This window comes from Solanum verrucosum, unplaced genomic scaffold (genome assembly GCF_900185275.1).
Source record: "Solanum verrucosum unplaced genomic scaffold, falcon-dt-bn FXZP01000253.1, whole genome shotgun sequence".
Lineage (NCBI taxonomy): Eukaryota > Viridiplantae > Streptophyta > Magnoliopsida > Solanales > Solanaceae > Solanum > Solanum verrucosum.
In genome coordinates, this window is record NW_026019984.1 from 3,739,183 (window position 1) to 3,761,542 (window position 22,360).

The following is a 22,360-nucleotide window of genomic DNA, read 5'->3' on the forward strand; positions in this document are numbered from 1 at the left end:
CACCCACTACCTTTCGTGTCAACATTCTTATTTATGTACAAAATTTAGAAATGTATTGAAATATATTAACTGAGCACCCATTATATGTAGCAATTTCCGAGCTAAAAATAGTTGAGCACCCATGATATAAAATTTCTGGATCCGCCACTATTAATTTAACAATATCGATGCATTACATATACACTACATAAGACATAATTATTTGTGTATTATATATACATGTTTATACACCTATTAATCACAAAAACTTTTAATTTGTATTTTTAAATCAAAAGAATTTTCACCAAATATTTAAATGATCGAGCTTGGTCAATTTTTTACTTTTCCTATTTTTGGTGTAAAAAAAAAAAAAAGATCAACCACAATCGATTTTATTTAAAAAATTGAAATCAAATTGAATTTTCTTAATCTAATTAAAAATTGAACCGTTTAAATTGGCTAAATAAGAGGAGAAACCATACCAAAAAAAAGCAGGACCTCATATAAATATGTGACACGTGGCGATCATAGACAATAACAAAGACCAAATATATACCAAAGAAAAGTAACAGACTACAAAAAATGTGGGAATTTTATTTTGTAGCATTTAAAAAGAAGACCATTTCATTGCCTTTTGGAATCGTTGAGTTTGATTTCAATTTTGCTTTGTTTTTTTTTTTTTTTTTTGTATTTGCACTCACAACCCAACTGTGGGCACCAACAGCTTATTCCCCTCCCCAAAAAGGTAATTTCGTTGTTCGGAGACGAATTTAGAATTTAAAATCAATATATGTATATGAGAATAATTCAAATTCGTATCTATTGATCGTTTGGTTATAGGGATAGGATGCTATATCATTATTAAATTTGGGATTAAATTTGTTTAGTGTTTCGTAATGGATATTAGCTAACTCATGAGATTATTTATCGCATATTATATGAGATGAGATTATTTTTCTCGTTGTAATCTCTAGATTATAATATTTAGATAACATTGTCGATGGTAGCTTATACTATTTATACCTGGTTAAAATTATTGTTTATTTATACGGTAGATGTCAAAACTCAAACCCCCTTCGGCTAGTTAGGGTGTTCAGTTCTTCAGATTTTGAACCCCCTTAGTCATGACTAGCTTCGCCACCGTAATTAGGGGCATTATATATAGAGTGTTGATTATAAATATTCATATTATATATTATTGTCGCTAAATAATTACTCCAAAATCCTTTATTTGTTATAGCTACTTGATTATGACATTTGAATTTGCTTCTTGAATGTTGATATTAATGGCTTATGGGAAGGATTATGGATGTGTGTATTTGTTATTGGGTTGAAAGGGTACAAATGTGGTAACACTCTTTGTAAATGTTGGATCGAATGACAATTAAAGACTTAAGTGATCCGCTAAAAGTTACTTTGAATTTTGATCATGGGATGCAGTACATAAAAAATGGCAGATGGTGAGGATATTCAGCCACTGGTCTGTGATAATGGAACAGGAATGGTCAAGGTAGGTATTTGAAATTTGAAATTTGAAAATTGAAATTTGAAATTCTAAATTCTAAATTTGAAATTTGAATTTTGTAGGCTGGATTTGCTGGAGACGATGCTCCACGAGCAGTGTTTCCGAGCATTGTTGGTCGGCCACGACACACAGGTGTGATGGTTGGTATGGGGCAAAAAGATGCATATGTTGGTGATGAAGCTCAATCGAAACGTGGTATTCTATCATTGAAATATCCAATTGAGCATGGTATTGTGAGCAATTGGGATGATATGGAGAAAATCTGGCATCATACATTTTACAATGAACTTCGTGTTGCTCCAGAGGAACACCCTGTTCTACTCACCGAAGCACCTCTCAATCCTAAGGCTAATCGTGAGAAGATGACTCAAATCATGTTTGAGACATTTAACACTCCTGCTATGTATGTTGCCATTCAAGCTGTTCTCTCTCTTTATTCCAGTGGTCGTACAACAGGTATTGTCATGGACTCTGGTGATGGTGTTAGCCACACTGTCCCAATCTATGAGGGATATGCTCTCCCACATGCTATCCTTCGTCTCGATTTAGCAGGACGTGACCTAACTGATCACCTAATGAAGATCTTGACAGAGCGCGGTTACTCATTCACCACCACTGCTGAACGAGAAATTGTGAGGGATGTTAAGGAAAAGCTCTCCTACATTGCTCTTGACTATGAACAAGAGATGATAGACACTAGTACCTCAAAAAAAACTAGTGTTGACAAGACCTACGAGTTGCCTGATGGTCAAGTCATAACTATTGGTGCAGAACGTTTCCGATGCCCTGAAGTGCTTTTCCAGCCTTCAATTATCGGAATGGAAGCTGCTGGAATCCATGAAACAACCTACAACTCCATCATGAAGTGTGACGTCGATATCAGGAAGGATCTTTATGGAAACATTGTACTTAGTGGCGGAACCACTATGTTTCCTGGAATTGCTGATAGAATGAGCAAAGAAATCACAGCATTGGCTCCAACTAGCATGAAAATTAAGGTCGTTGCACCACCAGAAAGGAAGTATAGTGTTTGGATTGGAGGTTCAATCTTAGCTTCTTTAAGTACCTTCCAACAGATGTGGATTGCAAAGGCAGAATATGATGAATCTGGTCCATCCATTGTGCATAGAAAATGCTTCTAATTCTTCCCATGTAATTTCTATCTCCTCCTGTAATAATAATTCACATCACATGTAAATTTTCTAAATCGATTTGTTTTTCGTTATATGTCCACACATAACCATGTGTACAAGTATTCATTAAGCAGGTCATCTTGGGTTGCATGTTTTCTCGGTTTGACATAGTGCAGGTTGCCTCTCTGGTGTGATTTGTAGGCAATTAGATTAAAGCACAGTTTACCCAAAGAATAGTCCCTCCCTTGTCAACAAAAAATAATAATTCGGACAGGGTTGAAATTATCGGTACACAATCGCAGCGTTAGTGAACAAGTGTGATATTATGCGGAGGGCTGACCCAATAAGTAGTTCACTATAGGCCCAATTCGTTTAAGTTTGGGTGGGTCAAAACCTGCTCATTTATTAGCTCAACCCAATTGATTGATGAGAAATCTTGTCAAAATATTTTTAAAAAGATATTTTTTATTTTATATTTAGTGATTATAAGAAAATATTAGGTACTAAAAATTTATAAAAGAACTAATAAAGCAATTAAACTTTAATAAGAATTGGTGGGTTAGGTTATGACCCCCATTTTAGTCCAAACCATTCCGGTCCAAGTAGCTTTGGGTCTATAACTCGCCCATTTATTAACACAACCCAATTTAGTCTGTCGAAATTCAACTCAATTCGCGCATTTGATACCTCTAGTTTAGGGCTCTAGATTTTCAGTTTATACATTCCTAAGGCTGATTCTATCTTAAAACCAAAGCTCTTAGCTTCTTAGTTCTTAAGACATCCAATAAAATTGGGCGTTTGGTTGGATTTTAAGATTGATAGGCGTGTAAACTATGTATTGAATAAAATATAAGGAATATAGAGAATTCATACAGTCAATCGATCCTCAAGTTAATTGGGATTTGATATATAGTTAGTTATTGATGTTGTATTTTCTTTCATTTCTAGTTTTTGTTTTGTGTTAATTACTCAAAAAACTCAATATATCCTAAAAAACGGAGTTTATACATATTAAGTGATCTTTTGCACATAAAATCGAGTTTGAGCCAAAACTACTTAAAAAAATTTGTCGAATCCTTTAAGAGAAGTCAAGCCTTCATTGCGCCATATGTCGCGAAACCAATAGTCGTGGAGTGGACAATTTTCATGTAGTTTATGCAAAGTCCCACAAATAATTGCCTCCCACCTTGATTGCGTACAATGGAAGAAATTAAAAACCGTTGAACATATTCCTATTTTGAGGGTAAAGCGCTTCGTTTTGCAATGTAGGTTGCAAATGCAAGCGATCTACCTGCATCTGTCTCCTAACCACGTCCAATGGATACGTAAATGTTTGTCCAAATAAGCTAGAGCTAGAGCTCCACAAGAAAGATGCATCAAAATGGACCTTTGGTGATCTTCAGGAACACGCCTCTTTATTTCTTCGTAAATATAAAACTTCAATCCAGAATAAGGAAAAATACCAACAAGTGTAGGCCCTATGCCTCTATATAGTGCATGTAGTTCCTCTTCCTTGGGACCACCCTCATGACATGTTTAACACCACCATACGAATGATGTTTAACATGTCCTAAAACCACGATTCCTCCTGTTGTCGAGCCAACTAAAAGATCTACTAACAACCCCATTTCCACTGCAATTTTCCAATGAAGGGGTGTTTAGATGAATCTCGTCTTTGTGCTTCTATCTCTGCCTCTAAAGAGTTATAACTATATTTATGAAGTCTTTCTTTGTTGTTAAACTTCGTTTTTATTCAAATAGGTTCACATTAGTTATAACGGAAAGAAAATATATTAAGAATATCATAAATATACGACCAATTGGAAACAAAAATTGATCAAATCAAAAAGAATTCACCATATTTTGCTCTTTAAGCTGCAATAAGCTCAAGATAGAAGTCAAATCAACTTTGAGGTTAAAAAAAAATTAGCACACTATACATAACATTATATTCCCAGTTCAGGGGAAAAGACCAAATGACTACTTAAAACAAAGAGAGTTCGTTTCTCTTTTCTTTTCCTACAGAGGCAGATTTTACAGCATCTCTCTGGAACAGGAAGCGGCAAATTACGTCAAATGTAGCTCTAGGATCAATCACATCTGCATTTTAATGGTCAAATACATGACTTGCAGCAACGATCAACTTCTGTTAGTGCAAACGGGAAGAGGCAGAGGCTTCAAAGTTCATATTCTGTTGCTTGTTTATCAGTCCCCTAGAAGGGTTCGTTTTTTGGATGTGTTCATGTAAGGCTTTATGACCCACTCGATTTGAGCTTCGTCTTGATCCATTGTTCCTAATTTGATCTACATTGAAAAACAAGTAACTTGATCAGGAATGAGCAATCAGCAACAGATAGAATACGGATCAAGGTGATCACACATTCCTAACAACGTAGCACGGAATTCATATGACAGAGAGACAGGGCAAGTGTACTAAACAAAGCACATTTTCAGGGACTGATTCTTCAAGACCAAAACAAATCTGTTAACTAATATGATAAATTCTCAAGCTAGATAAAACACATATTAGTGAACTCTTGGAGAAGAGATTAATATCACTTCTGGTTTAGTTGCTTGACATCTATTATCATGAAGCAGATAAGAGAACTTGAAGCAACTTTTTTCTCTTTTGTCGTTCCAAATAATTTTATAGGAATATGTAGATGTGGAAAACATAGCTCTGGCAACTAAACTAAGATAAGTCAAGATTACACAGTTTCAAGATTATTTATAAACATGGATGCAAACAAATATGATGAACTAGTCTTGGTATAATTATTGTTACCTGGTAAAGCCGTAGTTCAAATCGAGGGCCAACTTCTTTCAGCTCAATTGATTTTGGACCTCCATGCTTTTCATAGACGTGATGTCTGCATGTTTCACAATCAAATTTAGTATAAAGAAAAGGGAAGGGGGGAGCTGTATATCCAGTAAATCATCAAATTTATACCTATTTTTAACTATCCTCTGTCAGTTAACAAGACAACCAAGGGATAGCCTAGTGGTAAGGACCCTCCACCAGAGGATTATTCGAAATCTTAGTGAAACACTGGATTTCTTATCTCATGCATGCTTTTCATGAAAAAAAATACCGATTGAAGTGGAGGGTTTCTTCAAACAAGGGACTGGTTCAACTATTCAATCAAATGATATTGAACATGTTTCTCATCTCTTCTCGAGAAACAAGTGGGGGCAATTTCTTTGCAACAATTTCATATGTGGCAATCACGCTAAGATCGAACCATGCGGTTGGTGGTTTGAGTCAATCAAGTGAGTAAAGTGGGATAAGCTACTGCTCCCTCCTGCTGGACAGGAGAGGTAATGAAATTTAAGCAGGATATTCCAACTTGTATCTTGCATGGTCTTTGTCATAATCCATTTGTCTGTCTATTTCTCTCATCTTTTAACATTTTGAGAAGCAAAAGTATGTAGCATATCATGGATTTAGCCCCTTCTGTATATGTTAGAATAGTTCAGGAAAATCCATGGGCCTCACCATACAGAATAAAAAAATGGTTAATGATTTCTGACGCAACCTAGGTTGCACTTACTTTTCCATTATGTTGTTGCACCCGTGTTGAATTCTCCAAAAACACTATTTTGGGAGAATCTGACGCACACCCATTGACATCTTTGAAGAGTCCGAGAAACATTGTCTGGAACAAAATGTGTAAAAGCTAATGACTAAAACAACTAAAAGAGACATCCGTAAATTGATGAACTTCAGAAAAACACAACAAAATGTTACAAAAAAGAGTCTAGAACGTAGTCTGGCACAATCAGCGAAAATATATCTAATTGTTTAAAGATAGCTAATGCCAAAGCAATTGTTTACAAGCTTCATTCTGATTGTATGGCTTCTATTTACCAAAATGAGAAATCTGTGGATCGAGGATCAAATGGGAAAAAATATTGCTGAGCCATAATCCCCAGCTTGCCTTGTACTTAAGTAAAACTAAACAGCAAAACTAACAACCTCCATTGCTAAAGTAGAACTTAATGAGACTGAACAAGAAACAAACCTGAATGAGATGTAGTCCGACTGGTTAGCAAATGTGAGGATTCGTTTTGTATCAGGCTTGGGAACAGGAAACAAATGCTTTAGGATGTTTACTGTCCTCTCACCAAGCTGCATGATCAAAATATCCCCCGTGAGTATAGAACAGTATATAAGATGCCACACTAAGAATTCAAAGACTAAATATTCAAGAGTTATCTAAACATCCAGTAACTGATTTTGGCGACATGATCAACCAGTTTTAAAAATCTCAATGTCAGTAGCAAGTCTACTGAAATGCATGTGTTTCATTGAAAAAGGGATGTCAGGAATTACCTTAGTTGAAAATTTGTCAAAAATCAAATGTGGATACGCCTCAGACATCGTTCCCATAGATTTTTTGTCCTTAATATCATGTCTAGTCACCTGCATGAAAATAGTAGATGAGGACATCATCTTACAACTCACATAGACAGCAGAAGACTTCTGCGATTAACAGGGTAAGAGTAAGACCACTTGCCACATTGAGCAATCCAAAGTAAGCAGTTGGACCAAAAGGCAGATGACTAATGACAATACCATCAGGCACACCACGATTCTCATGGACCAAAATTACATCTGTAAAATCATGAGATCGGCAGGTTTCAATTATTTCTGATATAACCTGAAAAAAAAGAAGAAAAATGAGCAAAATACAAACATATGATAAAAAAATAGAAGATAATTGTAAAACCATAAATATCTTGAAGTTGTGCTGCTTGGACTCTCCAAATAACTCAGCCACACTGTGTCGGATGCTTCAAAAATGCACTACGTTTGGAGGATCCGACATGCACCAAGATGACATTTTTGAAGAATCCAAGCAACATAGGCTTTAAGAACTAAATAGCTTGTTATGCAAGCACATAAATGTTAATAAGTGCTTAAGACAAATCACTTTCCCTGCACAAACAAGGGGTCTAAGAGTCAAAGAATCAGAGCTCTTTTCATTTAAAAAAACAAATATGAGACATCCATGGCCATCTGTTCTCTTCTTTTTATATTCAATTAAATTTTTTTAGAAGGTTTGCAGGAATGTATATATGTGAGCCTGATACATTATTCTAGCACTCTCTGTGTTCCAGTATACATGTAAGACACAAAAATGTACATATACACATGTTTAAATTGCAATTTAAACAAATGGAACACCTCTTCCTATTCCGACAAGAAGTTAGAGACAAAGTACCAATTCTAATTATGAATCTTTCAAGCTGTAAGCTCCCAATGCCATCTCTAATAGCTCGTAATGATAGAAATATTAAACAAGAAAATAATTCCCAATAGCAGACCAACCTGACCACCACGATTCATCCGCTGAGCATTAGGGAACACAATTTTCAACTCCTGTCTCCATACAACAACATGGAAAAAGGAAAGAATAGGACATGAGAAGTGTCTAATTAAAAAAAAATATAGTTTCCTATATAATGACTTCTAAAAGAAAGAGTGAGAAGGGGATAGTGGACTACGTAATATAATAGCAGGATAATTGAAGGGTACACCAACCTTGACAAACTGAGTAAGAGGAGCACTAGGATTCCTTGAAGTGGTAAGCAAAATTTTGGGATCTTTTTCAGGTGCATTAGCATATTCATCATCAATAGTTGATCGAGGTACTACATCAACATCATTCAAAATAGACAAAAGCCTTGTTATAGCAAAAACATAGCACATACAACTACAACTCAATACGAATGTAATTAGAGAACATTTCAACAAACCACTATGTTCTACTTGTTCGTGCATAGTCTACAATTCCCATCGGTGAATTATTAACAAAAGAACAGAGAGAGAGAGAGATGTTGTCATAGAAAAGGCATGATGAAGATACAAGCATTAAAGAGAATTGTAAAGATTTCCGGCAGCCAATAATTTCTAGTTTATCAAAGGTTTCATATCCTTCCATCATCTTGTTTAACCCTCTTTGCTTCTCTCTTCCTTTTCACATTCTACAAGATTTAACCCACCAAGAGAATAGACAAGTGAAGAAAAACTCATGAGCACATAAAAACCTCTAGAAACTATAAAATCTTACATCATATATATGAAGATAAAAAAAGATGCCTCTTCTTCGCATTCAGCCAAGGAGACCAATGTACCACTATTTCAAATCAATTGGACAAATAACTAATGTAATTCTCACTGCTAATCAGTCCCCTGGCCGATACTATATGGCAGCTCGTGCCTATGCCACAGTCTGAAATGGGCAATTTGATAACACCACTACCACTGCCATACTTGAGTACACAAATCTCTACTCAGGCGCGAATTCAAGGCCTTTATTGCCTCAACTTCCAGCTTTCAATGATACAGCCACTGCCACTGCCACTTCTTTGGCTAATCAATTAAGGAGCATTCCTAGCAATAATAGAGTTCCCAATCAGATTGATGAGAACTTATTTTTCACTGTTGGACTAGGCTTAGTGAATTGCACCCCTGGCCCTAGATGTCAAGGGCCTAATAATATGCAATTTGCTGCTAGCATGAACATTTCATTTGTTTTTCTAAGAAGAACTTCATTTCTGCAGGCCTATTACCAAAATATTCCAGGGATTTATACTTTGGACTTCCCACCTGTTCCACCGGTGCACTTTGATTACAGAGGCAATGTTTCATGAGGACTCTGGCAACCGAGATAATCCAGGTAAAGAACCTGATTTCATCACTAAAAATATTTTTGTTTGAAATTTTTGTATCTGTTTTGATTGACTTATGTGATATGTTGCAGGGGTTTGGTTGTTCCATTGCCACATTGATTCACACTTGGATTGGGGCCTAGGTATGGCACTCATCGTCGAAAATGGAATTGGAGAGGAACAGACAATGGAACCACCTCCACCAGATCTACCACAATGCTAATATGTTTAAATTGTAGCAAATTGTCCTAAAATTAAGCAGTTCTTAGTGTCTGTTTGTTGTTTTCTCAAGTGTGAGCCATCATGATTTTGCCTACTGGAATTCATTTGTCTATGATTAATGTTCAAGTGCCAACCAAGAAAAGAATTTTACTTCACATTTTATGTACTAATCACAATCTTGGATTCTGTCATCATCATATAGAAGTATTGAACAGTTATATTTTCATCACATTTCTCTTTTTCTTAAAGATCTTTTTTGTGGTGAGCTTATATATTTTACTTCACATTCTATGTACTAATCACATTGTATCTTTTCTTTTTTAAAAGACTCTTTAATTCTAACTTTTCAGCTGATATGTTTAAAACTATAAGATTAAAAAGCATTTTACTGCATTCTACTTATACTTAATCAGACCCCAAAATTTAAAAGTTTTCTTAATTTCTTACTTACTCAGTGAAGCAAATCTCAATATCCACATCACTTTTTCTCCTACAATAGACACCAAAACCGCTTCCTCCCCAATTCAATCATGTATCCCCATAACTAAGACTAATAGCAGCAATTTTTGTAGCAAGATTAATTCTAGTTTATAATTTCAATTTGAGTTCAATTCGTATCATAATCAAGTATCAACCCTATAAATTTAGAAATAATCAGCATACCAGCAGTAATTTCATCTTCAAGATCGATTTCTTTCCGAAGAGCAGCTTCTTCGTTCCTGAGCTCAGTTGGAATTGGTTTTCCCTCTGAAAATACCCAAAATCATCAAAAACCCAAAAACAAAAAGCACAAAAAATATAAAATTCTACAAATTTCAATATTTTCTCATCAAATTTGTAATGAAAACTGACCTTCTAAAGCTTCTCTGATTTTGCGTTTCTTCTCATAGAGCAAACGCTCCTTCCCTTCTAAGCTTTTCCTGTATAGGTACTCTCTTCGCAGCCTAATGTTCCTTCTATGCATGGTGGCTACTACACAAACGTCGTCGTTTTCAAGGTTTCTGGTTTTAGGGTTTAAGAGATTTTGGGGAAAAAGAAAGAGAGGGTTTTGTGAGAAGACAAAATAAAATGGGCTTTTACTATGCAAATATGTAGGTCGATGAAACACTAAAATTTAAGATTAAAATATTACTACATTTTTTATGTGTGCAAAATTTTGATCTATGTCTAATGAATTTAACAGACATTCTTCACGCTTGTACTTGTTCTTCACAGTATCTTGGTAAAAATTATATACCAGAAAGTTCCTCTACAACCAAGCATAATAAATATTGTGTGAAAAATCAGGGAAAAAGGCAGCTTGAAGAGTAACAAAAGGACCTACATTATACACATTTCTCTGAATAAAATGAGCTTCTCTGTTGTGTTTGTAAGAACTCAAAATTTGTCTCATTTAACTGCATCCAATGTGCCAACAAAAAACAGAATATTGCAATGTTGTCACAATACCAGCTAAGTTATCTCCTACTAATTTCAACCTTTTGCTGAACCAACCAAGTTCTTGTATTTTGTTTATGTCAGAGGAATGCTGGGCATCAAGAGAATCCAATGTAATGACCATGTTAGATTGCAAAAACTGAATGTTTGAACACCTTCAATGAGCATGTCTTGCTGCATATCTTTGTGCAAAGGTCTAGTGAGCAAATTTATCAATTTCCATTAAAAAAACATGGAACCCGTAAAGATATAATATCTCGGTTTAACTCAATCCAAAGGTTAGCTCAGCAGGGGGATTGTTAAAGTACATATAATGAAATCGTTGGTCCATTCGCTAATAGGTACTCAATAAACCAGGGAAAAAAATCTTCTTTATAAGTTGTGATATTATAGATAAAAACAGCCAGGCAATAAGACAGTGCTTCTGAATTACTCCCTCCATATCTCTGCTTTGAGCACCCACACATGTAAATTCCATCTCCTCTCACAATCCTCAGGTAAATATTTGTTGTGGTTGAACCTATGTTGGACTGCACCATAATACGAAAAAAAGGCTCCCAGACACGAATCCCAATGTAATCTTTAAATCATCTCCCAACCTTTAACCCCACCGGGGATCCTTCTGATCACCGGAATCCTCCTTCCCTCTTCCTTTTCTGACAATCTCTTTCCACCAAAGCACCTACCAGCCACCCGCGACTCAACCCCAAAAAGACCCATCCACAGAAAGTCTCGCACGCGCCACCTCTTCTTCTAAGACCTCAACCTCACGCGCAGCACGCGCCGGCGCGTGAGTCGACAAATCTCAGAATTTCAACCTTTTCGCGATCCGATCCAGGCCACAAGGGTCTTCAACCCCCATTCCGTCTTCGTTTAAAGCATTTTTTTTTCTTTTTATCATCAGTTTTTAGGAAAGAGATGGCTAACATAATCTTTTTCAAATTAGGGGGGAAGTCTTATGACTTAACCGATACCAATCTGGCCTCAGATTCTAGGTTTGAATGGGTGGAGAGTGTTGGACGGTATGTGAGAAGAATGAAGTTGAGTAGAGCAGCTATACAGTGGCTATGCGGAAGATTTAATGAAGCTTCAGAAATCAAAGGAAAATCCTTCAAAACTTGGAGATGCAGAGATTTAACTACTCTTATTTATTGCTCTTTAAAGTACAATAAATATGGTAGATTTGTGTCTGTTATTCCGGTTAAAGGAGAGCTGAGATCTATTATTATTCTCCCTGAAATCTCATTCAATGCTGGCTGGTCTGATCTCTCTAAGAAAATTGAGGTCTTTATTATTAAGGCTGAAATTTCACAAAGAGAAACTCTAAATGCAAGGGAAATAACCAGGAATGGACAAAAAGGAAAAAGAAGTTATAAGGAAGCTCTTCAAAAAGGCAGATGGCTCCCTAATGAATTTCAATCAACACCAGAGAGCAGCACCAATGGAGATAAGGATCCTTTTAGGAGAAGTCTGGTTGGCAGCTTCCCAGATTGCGATGAGATACCTTCCCGTAACGATGTAGGAAATGGGCGCAAAACACATGGAGAGGCATCCATAATATACAAGTATTTGATTTGAACGGGATCCAATTCCTTTTTGAATTTCAGTCGAGAAGGGATGCTGATAATGTGTTTGCAGGGAGATGGAGTAGGAGCAACCATTTATTGGAGCTGGAGTGGTGGTCCCCGACGACGGGAGCTATTCAAGCCCAACAACAATTTGATTTGTTTTGGGTTCGAATTTTGGGACTACCGTTACATCTATGGTCTGATAAAGTGATGAAGGAGATAGGGGATCAGTGTGGCGGATGGATTGAAGTGGAAGAAGAAACCCAACTCAAGAATCACTTGAGATGGGCCCATATTCGAGTCAAAGGACCTCTGAAGGTAATTCCGACATACGTAGAAGTGAGTGATGGAGAATTTAATTTTTCATTGCCGGTATAGTGTGAAGCTCCGGCGAGATTCAGACGGAACTCATATCTAATGCATGTCGAGCAATTAGAAGGCGCAACACATTTTGTATCTGGAAGGAAGCTCTCATAGCAAAACTCTTTGCTGACCTCTATTCCAAAGGAGGTGGAACATACCTTTTTGGGTAATGATACGCAGTTAATTTGCAAAAAAAAAGGGAAGAGGAACACGCGGGTCTGAATGAAAGACATGTGAGGGAAATAATTAAAAATTTGGGCCCAGGAATTGTATTAGAAGTGTTGGACCAAATCGGAATAAAAGGCAGTGGGTCACATGAAGCCCAATTGCCTAAGAAAGGCCCCATTCAGTTAGAAAAAGAACCTTTTGTTGACGACCTTTTTTCGACAGAGAACAGTTTCTTTCCGAGCTCGAACATAACAGAGATGGAGATGGGGACTGGAGTGAGAACTGAAATATCTTTTGCTAAGGATGATGTGGCAATTTACTTTGGGTTAGAAGTTTTGGGGGGTGAAGATAACAACTTGCCCATGGTTATTTATGATACCGAAGGGGCAAGAATTAATTCAGCAGAAACAAATAAGATAGATCTTCATCAGGGCTTTTGCTCTTCTGAGCAAATTACATCATTTGCAGATCCTCTTCCTCTTCAAATTAATGATAGTCTCTCAGAACAAGAAATTGAGGACAAAGTTTCACTTTGGGTACATTCAAATGTACTTAAACTCAGTCAACTTTTTGGGGTTGCTTTTAAAGGATGTGATAAGGCGGCTTTTGATCTATTTCTGAGAATTGATCAAAAGAGAGGGGATTTGAGGCAGAAGAAGGTGGAGACAACACCAATCAAAGCAAAGAACACAATCTCAAAGGAGATAAGAAATTTGGAATTTCATGTTAAGTTTAAAGAAGGGGAATCAAGAAACAAGGGGAGAATTTCAAACACAAATTTCGATGAAAGTCAAAATCCTTTCTTGGAATGTAAGGGGGGTAAATGGAGAAGAAAAAAATGGGTTAGTTAGGAGATTATTTCAACATTGGGGGGCTGATATTTATGTTCTGGTTGAGACAAAATTGGGAGGATCAGAGGTAAATATATTCAAACAATTATGGAAAAATAGATGGATGGGGGAATTTCATTTGGATGCTATAGGCAAAAGTGGTGGCATCGTAGTGATGTGGGATAAAAGGGTGTGGAGAGGAGAGCTGGTAATAGCAGCAAACCAAATGGTGACCTGTAAGTTTGAAGGCATTAATCAGGCACTCACATGGTTCCTTTCAGCTGTGTATGCCTCATGCGATCCAATAACTAGAAGAGAACTTTGGCAAGAATTCATTAACATCAAAGAACTGTGTAATGGGCCTTGGGTAGCTTGTGGATCAGAAGGGCACGAAATTACTACGCCAATGACTGAATTCTCTGAATGGATAAATGAGATGGAGTTCATCGACCCTCATTTATTTGGGGGGTCTTTCACATGGAGAAGGGGGGACAATCACATGTCTGCTTCCAGAATTGATAGGTTTTTATTCTCTTCTCAGTGGGATGGGACCTTTACAGGGATAAAACAGAGCATACTTCCCAGAATAGGTTCTGACCACAGTCCAATTTTGCTTGAATGTGGAGACTTAAATTTGAAGAAGTCTTACTTCAAGTTTGAACAATGGTGGTCAAGGGTGGAGGGTTTCTCAGACAAAGTTAAAGATTGGTGGGAATCTTTCAATATCACTGGTACAGGCTCTTATGTCCTAGCCTCCAAGTTGAGGATGCTAAAAGGAAAGCTAAAAGAATGGAAACGGGAAAATAGGAACAATTGGAATCAGAGAAAAGAGGAAATCTTAAATCAGCTGTCAATTTTAAAAAAGACTCAGGAGTTGAGATTGCTATAAGAGGATGAGTTACTTCAGAAAGTACATCTTTCAATGGAGTTTGAAGATGTTGCAAAAAACGAGGAAATAGCTTGGAGGCAGAGGTCTAGAGTACATTGGCTTAAACACGGAGACAAAAATACCAAGTTTTTTCACAGGATGGCTACAACACATAAAAGATTCAACACCATTAACAAGTTGATGGTTGAAGGGGTTACAGTAACAGATTCTGAAGAAATTAAAGGAACCATAATTAATTTCTATCAAAATCTTTACAGAGAAACTGAATAATGGAGGCCAAAATTTAATGTACAGGGAGCGGAAAGCATTACGCAATGGGAAAATGTATGGTTGCAGAGGCAATTCGAGGAAGATGAAGTTTTTAATTGCATAGAATTATGTGCTAGTGATAAGGCCCCCGGACCAGATGGCTTTCTGATGAGTTTTTTCCAAACCTTCTGGGAGATACTAAAGACAGACTTCATGAATGCAGTGAAACAATTTCATGAAAGACATGAGATAGAAAAGAGCCTCAACGCCACCTATGTGGCTCTAATTCCAAAGAAGATAGGAGTTATGAATCTTAGGGATTTTAGACCCATCAGTCTCATTAGTGGTTGGTAAGTTGTTGGCAGAGAGATTAAAAAAAGTGATAAGCAAATTAGTGAGCAATTATCAAATGGCCTTCATTCAAGGAAGACAAATTATGGATGTCGCATTAATAGCAAGTGAGTGTGTAGATTCAAGGATTAAAGGAGAGATCCCAGGAATTATGTGCAAACTTGATATAGAAAAGGCATATGATCATGTCAATTGGGAGTTTCTACTTAATATTCTGAGGCAGATGGGGTTTGGAGACAAATGGCTAAATGGATAGGTTTTTGCATCAAAACTGTCAGATTAGAGTGGCCAATCAGAACAACTGGATAAAGGGCTTCAACATTGGTAATCAGTCAGGGGTCAATTTGAAAATATGTCACCTTTTATATGCAGATGACACACTTATGTTTTGCGATGCAAAGGTAGAACAAGTTAGTTACATTAGAGTTGTTTTGGTGATTTTTGAGGCCATCTCTGGACTGGCTATGAACTGGGGGGAAAGCAGCATCTTCTAAATCAAGGAAGTGGCAAATATTCAACTGTTGGCAAGCATCTTGCAATGCAAGACAGAGCACTTACCAACTACTTATCTTGGAATGCCTTTAGGGAATAATCACAAGGAGCTTGAGATTTGAGATGGAATCATTGAAAAGACAGAGAAGAGGTTGGCTAATTGGAAGGCAAACTATCTATCTCTGGGATGAAGAGTCACTCTGATCAATTCAGTTCTGGATGTGTTGCCTACATATGTTATGTCACTTTTCCCTTTACCATCAAAGGTAGAAGAAGGCTGGATAAATTGAGGCGTGATTTTCTATGGTCGGGGAACAAAGAAGGGAAAAAAATACACTTAGTTAAATGGCAGACAACCTTACTAAGCAAGAAGACAGGAGGTCTTGGCATAAAAAATCTAAGGGTCCAGAACAAAAGTTTACTTTCTAAATGACTTTGGAGAATTGTGGTTGAAGATCAAGCATTATGGAGAAAAGCAATTCTCAACAAGTATGGGCAGACCGAGGAGTGGGTGTCTAATGTAGTAGATAGCACGTATGGGGTATTAGTTTGGAGATCAATCAGAAATTTATGGGATAGTCTAAAGGAGAATTTGGTGGTCAAGGTGGGAGAGGGTAACAAAATATTTTTTTGGAAGGACAAGTGGATTGGACAAGAGTGTTTAAACTCGGGCTTCCCCGATCTTTTTTCTTTTTGTACCAATCCTGAGGCTAAAATTGCTGAGATTTGGTCCCCTCAGGGATGGAACCTCACTTTCAGGAGAAATCTAAATGATTGGGAAGTGGATAGAATTGATGAACTGCTACTCAAATTGGGTGAATTCACAGGCCCTACTACAGAAGCAGATGGTATAAGATGGAAACATAACTCTGATGGTAAGCTCTCTGTGCGTAGACTGTATAAGAGAGAGATTATGACTCACTCTGGGGCAATTCTTGGCCCATGGAAACAAATATGGAAGGGCAACACCCCAACCAAGGTGAAGTGTTTCACCTGGTTGGTCATCAGAAGGGCATGTCTCACTCAGGAAAAACTCAAGAAAAGAGGCTTCCAGATTGTCTCCAGATGTTTTTTTTGTCATGAGAAGGAAGAAACTAACAGCCACTTATTCCTACACTGTAGGGTTACTGTACAGGTGTGGCAAATGGTTCTCAGCATTTCTCAAGAGCCTTGGGTGATGCCAGAACATACTACTGATCTTTTGAGCTGCTGGATGAGGAGGGGGGGAGCAAGACCCAAAAAAGATGGTGGTCTATAGTACCTACTTGTGTCTGGTGGGCTATTTGGAGAGAAAGAAACCTTAGGTGTCATGAGAATATTACTAACTCTATTCAGAAAGTTAAAGAAAATTGCATTAACATGTTGTTTTTTTTATGTAAAAAAGATGGTATAGAAGAAGTAGAACAGTTGGTAGATTTCCTAGGATCTATGTAATTATGGTTTCAGCTTGTAACTTTTTGGAGGTAGCCAGCATACCCTTAATGCTGAAGAATACAACTTTAACTTTTATCAAAAAAAAAATCTTCTTTATAATAAACACAAGAAGAGGGGCGAAATTGTGAGAACCCATTAATCAATCAACAAGTAAAATATACCAAAAAAATATTAAATATTAAAAGCATCACAAAATTTGAAGGCAATATCAAACTAAGGAAATCGCAGGAAAAATTAAAGGCACCGTAAATCTTCTCTTACAAATGAGGCTTGCCTAGATAAGATAAAGCTCGGAAATATCAAAAAGTGAACCAGAAGTTCAAAGTCAAATAGAAGAGGAATTGAAACCAAAATGGGAGAGTCGAAGGAAGCCAAAAAAATTGTCACACACAAACGAATTACAAAAGGATTGGAAAATCAATTAGTAGAAGTAGAGTTAGGGAATCAAAATCAATCAACAAAAAGATCATTGTAAAGTATGCTCACTTGGCAACCTCTACCTACGCTTCCGTTGTTTAAACACTGTTAGATTCGATGGAGAAAAGATAAGGAATCACCTGAAAGTCCAAAGTTAAGAAAAATAGGAGTTAAGCAGATAGAAGAAAACGCCAAACTCAAAGAACCGAAACCCACTAGAAAACAGTAGTGAAAACGGAAAAGATGAATAACCAACAAAAAATGTCGAATACAAAGAAATCACAAAATAATCGCTAAATCAAATAGCCGAATTAAAGTTAGGGAATCACAATCAAAACAGCAAAAAGACCCATAAATTAGCCGAAGTAAACTTAGGGAATCACATTCAAAATAACAAGAAGACACATAAAATGACCCTTTGGGGTGGCCAGTGGTTTGGGATTGGGATTTCCATGTTGGAGGTCTCAAGTTTGAGACCCCTTGCTTTTGGCAAGGGTTTGCCTTTTGGGTCGAGCTCGTCGCATCGGGTTTGCCTAGTGCGGGTTACCTCTCCTATGTGATTTGCGAGCTATTGCATAGGAGCAGGGTTTTACCCCGTGCGCACCCAAAGGGTAGCGGTTGCGAATTTTCCTTGTCATTAAAAAAAACGACACATAAAATGTATGGTCGCCTGAACAAGAGAAGAAAACAGAGGAAACGTTTGGAGATGGAGGTCTTGCGCAGTGGGCGGTGGCATTAGGATTGATGGAGGAAAGATAAGGATCAGATGTAAAGTGAAGCATATAATTACAAAAATAACCCTTAAATTCATTGTATTTTCAAGTAAGCACACGTGTTGACGGAGAGGAGTGTGCTTACTCACTCTTCTTATATAGTAAAATAATAGAGATATTTGTAACTATAATTTCATTTTTAGTGTGTTTAGTTTAACTACATACATCTAGGGCTGGGCGTTCGATCGGTTCGATTTGATTAGCGAAATTCGGTTCGGTTTTCGGTTTGGCAAAAATGTGAAACCAAACCAAACCGAAATAAATTTGGTTCGGTTCGATTCGGTTATTACAATTTTGATTCGGTTTGGTTTTCGGTTTAACCAAATTTATTAACAGTGGTACATTTTCAAAATCCAATCACTTTTGTTCAATTTCTTTACCTCTCATGTTCTTACAAGTCACATCCAATTATATGGCTTTGCAAATGTATTGACAGTTCAAGAGAAGTTCAAAAATTAATGGTAAAAATTCACCAAATTTTTGTATATAAATTTGCAACTTCCTACAGGAAGTCTGTCTCATTGTATATAAATTTGCAACTTCACTTGTGAGTTGAGTCACCAGTAAGGCAGTGACTTGCAGCCTGCCCAATAAGGCCATGACTAAACTCAAAAGGACATTTTACGTGTTCAAATATCAAATTTGTGCACAAGGTAAGTTTTCACCTCAATACCTCATCACCTGTGGGTTGTGGACTGTGGTGGCTGAGCTGCTGTTCAAACGATCACTAATTGTACAACAATCAACAATATACTCTCCAAACTCCAGCAATCTATGCCATACAATTTGGCTTTTGCCTTCAAATTTCAACAAGCAATCAACTTGCAGCTTACCATAACATTGACTAATTTATTTAAACAAAACTGTTAATTCTTGTCCAAGAAGTCCAGCAGGCAGCAACATTAGCAAACTAGTCGAGTATAAGAATAAAAGGACTATCAAGAGTCAACACAACAACACTAGAAAATTCAATAAACTTATGCCCAACCCTAAAATAGAGTTAGTTACAAACTAAAGTCCAGCTGCCAGTATGCATCATAGCAATTTGCAGCAACCAAAAGATTTAGAAAACTAACAAAACATTGTTGCAACCTCCAATAAAAAAGTGAAACAAACAAGAAGAACAACAATCAGCTGTGCAACACATTACTGATTACAAACTAACAGTAACACCTACCAGAAAATCAGAAGCATGTTATTGATTGTTGATACATTCTTTTATCAACCATACAAGTAATAACCAAATGTGAACCAATACATTGGATTTAGTCGGTCCAATTGTTGTTTTAGGATGATACTAATTAGGTATAGTGCATATGTTGTATGTACTATTTTCGATTTGATTTTTTTAAAACAAATTATTGGTAGAAAAGTGAGTTAGAATTATCTGTAACAAAGATGCGGGCGGCAACAAAAAACGAAATGGAAACAACATGAGAGAGCAGCTACACGGTAAAGATTGACAAGGAAGTGGAGATGCTCATCACTCCATATTAAAAAACAGTACAAACAACATCAAGGACAAACCTAGAGGAGGATATGTTAATTGATGAGCCAGCGGGAAATGTGAAAACAAACGAAGGAATGGAGGCAATGAGCACTAACCTTCGAGGCGCGAGCACTCAGCAGTCAGCGAGGACTGAGCAGCGGCTGGCCTGAGACAATGGACGACGAGCTGAGAGATGAGCTGCAGCGTATCTTAGACAACTGACGACTGATGAGAGTTGAGAGATGGGCTATGGGCCGGATGCGGCATGGGCTGAACCTCTGAAGTAATATATCATTCTTTTTCTTTTTCTTAAGTAATTTCCATATATAGTCTCCCATGTTTGGAAAATTACCTTATAATATCACTTTTATTTGTTTTAAGACTAAAATATCATCTCTGCATATTTTCTTCAAAATATATTTGACACAAAAAAAACACTTTTCTCTCTCCTATGTCACATTATTCCTTTTTTACTAATAATTAAAAAATTAAACTTTTTATATCAACTCATATGATATACTCGATTAAAATAATAATTACATAACGCAAAGTGAACATTTTTAAACAACTCATATTTATTTTCTGTTATTACGATTAACACTAATTATTTATTCTAAATCATTCATTCTTTAAGTTCTTATAAAATGCGCAAGGTGAACACTAAAAACAAAAAAAAGTGACGTTAGAGAACAATTTTCACGTACTCGTAAAAAACCAAGAGTATTATATCAACTAACTCTTTCCACGAATTTTTTTCTAGCAACTATTCTCTCTATCCATTTTTATTTATTCATTACGTTATAAATAATTAGTCATTTGTGACTTGTTTACTTTAGAAAATCAAGTGATAATTTATTACTTAATTTCTAATTCACTCTTATTATTAATTATAGTCATTTGCCAATGCATTTTTTAAAATATAAAATTTATTATTTTAAAAGATTGATATACTAAATTATCTTTATTATTTCTTAAGACATATGTCAAATTAATATTGAACAAGTAAATATGTAAAGATGGACGGAAGGAGTAGAAACTAAATTTTCCAGTTTAAAATTTTAAAAAAAATATTATTATAAAAAAGAATAATATAACATGAAATCCCATTAAAAGTGTGCACTTTGCATATTCTTTAAGAAATTAAATAAGGAAAGATTTAGAAAAACAATTAATCTTAAATGTAATAATAGAAAAAACTGTCCATCTCTTAATATGCTTAAGTAAAAAAACTAAAAATGATAAATAATTAAGAAATTTTTTTCCAGAATATAACATATGAGTTATTTTTAAAAGTTAAATTTTTTAAGAAAAAATGAAAATGTGACATGACATCCCAATTGAAGAGAGAATAATATTTTTTTTGTGTCAAGTATATTTTAAGGAAAATATGTAGAGTTAAGTGATATTGTAGTCCTAAAACAAACATAAGTGATATTACTAGGTAATTTCTCAAACATGAATGACTATCTAGGGAAATTACTCCTCTTTTCTTGAGTTTTTTCGGACATTCAAAAGGATAAGCCTGTCATTTTACCTTCTTTCTTCCACATCCATTCAGAAGATAAATTAAGTGCTAACCCTTATTTCAGAGCAAGTGAATCATTTATGATAAAGAGGAAGAGCTTCAAAATTGCAATTGCATCGGAAGAGGAGCAACAAACTCATAAAAGCCGAGGTAAAGCACTATGACGACCACATGTAGGGATGACAATCGGGCTGTGCGGGGTGGGGGTGGGGCGGGTTGAGCTTAACCCGTAAAAATTTTAATCCGCTCCGCCCCGCATAACAATTTTTTTCATTTTCAATCCGCCTCACTCCGCCCTGCATAACTTTTTCAATATTTTCTTTTTCTAGTTAAGTTTGATACTAAAAATAAAATTCACTAAAATAATTTTTTTTTTTATTAAGTTATATTAATTTAATAGGATAGTGACTTAAAATTTTAATATTTAGAAGTCAATTGAAAAACATGTAAGAGATTGTATTATTTTTTATTGAAACATTTTCATTTACTATCTTGAATATTTTAGTAGAATTAAAGAAATTATATTAATAAATAATGCTCTATCTAGAGCTGTCAATATGGGCAGGCCCACCCCATCCGGGCTAACTCATACATGCTTTGAAATTTGATGGGTCAGGCCAAGCTAGTCCATTTTTTGTGTGGGCCAGAAAATGATAGGCTCAGCCCACATGTACGTGGGCTACGGGCTTTGCCGGATCAGCCCTCTTTTCTTAAAAGTATATTTTTTATATAATTTTTTTAATTAAATTATAATTTAAAAGCATTATCATAAATATCGACAAGACAATATTAAATGACGTTAGTGTTACTACTTGTTCATCAAAAACACAAATAAAATTAT

At 36.1% G+C, this 22,360-nt stretch overlaps 2 protein-coding genes across 3 annotated transcripts; one reads left to right on the forward strand and one right to left on the reverse strand.

Moving 5' to 3' along the window:
* The first annotated feature begins 1,415 nt into the window (after positions 1-1,415).
* LOC125818205 (actin-42) lies at positions 1,416-2,649 on the forward strand. The gene is made up of 2 exons (XM_049497750.1): positions 1,416-1,489; positions 1,567-2,649. Exons 1-2 carry the CDS (start codon positions 1,430-1,432, stop codon positions 2,644-2,646), a joined length of 1,140 nt encoding a protein of 379 aa, XP_049353707.1. The 5' UTR covers positions 1,416-1,429; the 3' UTR covers positions 2,647-2,649.
* Positions 2,650-4,563: 1,914 nt separating this feature from the next.
* Positions 4,564-11,216, reverse strand: LOC125818215 (uncharacterized). 2 transcript variants are annotated; one of them, XM_049497763.1, is made up of 10 exons: positions 10,984-11,216; positions 10,387-10,506; positions 10,198-10,281; positions 8,183-8,292; positions 7,970-8,020; positions 7,155-7,298; positions 6,971-7,060; positions 6,660-6,766; positions 5,423-5,507; positions 4,564-4,941 (listed from the first exon to the last, which is right to left on the reverse strand). In XM_049497763.1, exons 1-10 carry the CDS (start codon positions 11,093-11,095, stop codon positions 4,843-4,845), a joined length of 1,002 nt encoding a protein of 333 aa, XP_049353720.1. In that variant the 5' UTR covers positions 11,096-11,216; the 3' UTR covers positions 4,564-4,842. The 2 variants fall into 2 exon arrangements, with proteins under 2 accessions (XP_049353720.1, XP_049353719.1); XM_049497762.1 differs by lacking the exon at positions 10,984-11,216 and having other exon boundaries at positions 10,387-10,668.
* Between the last annotated feature and the right edge of the window lie 11,144 nt (positions 11,217-22,360).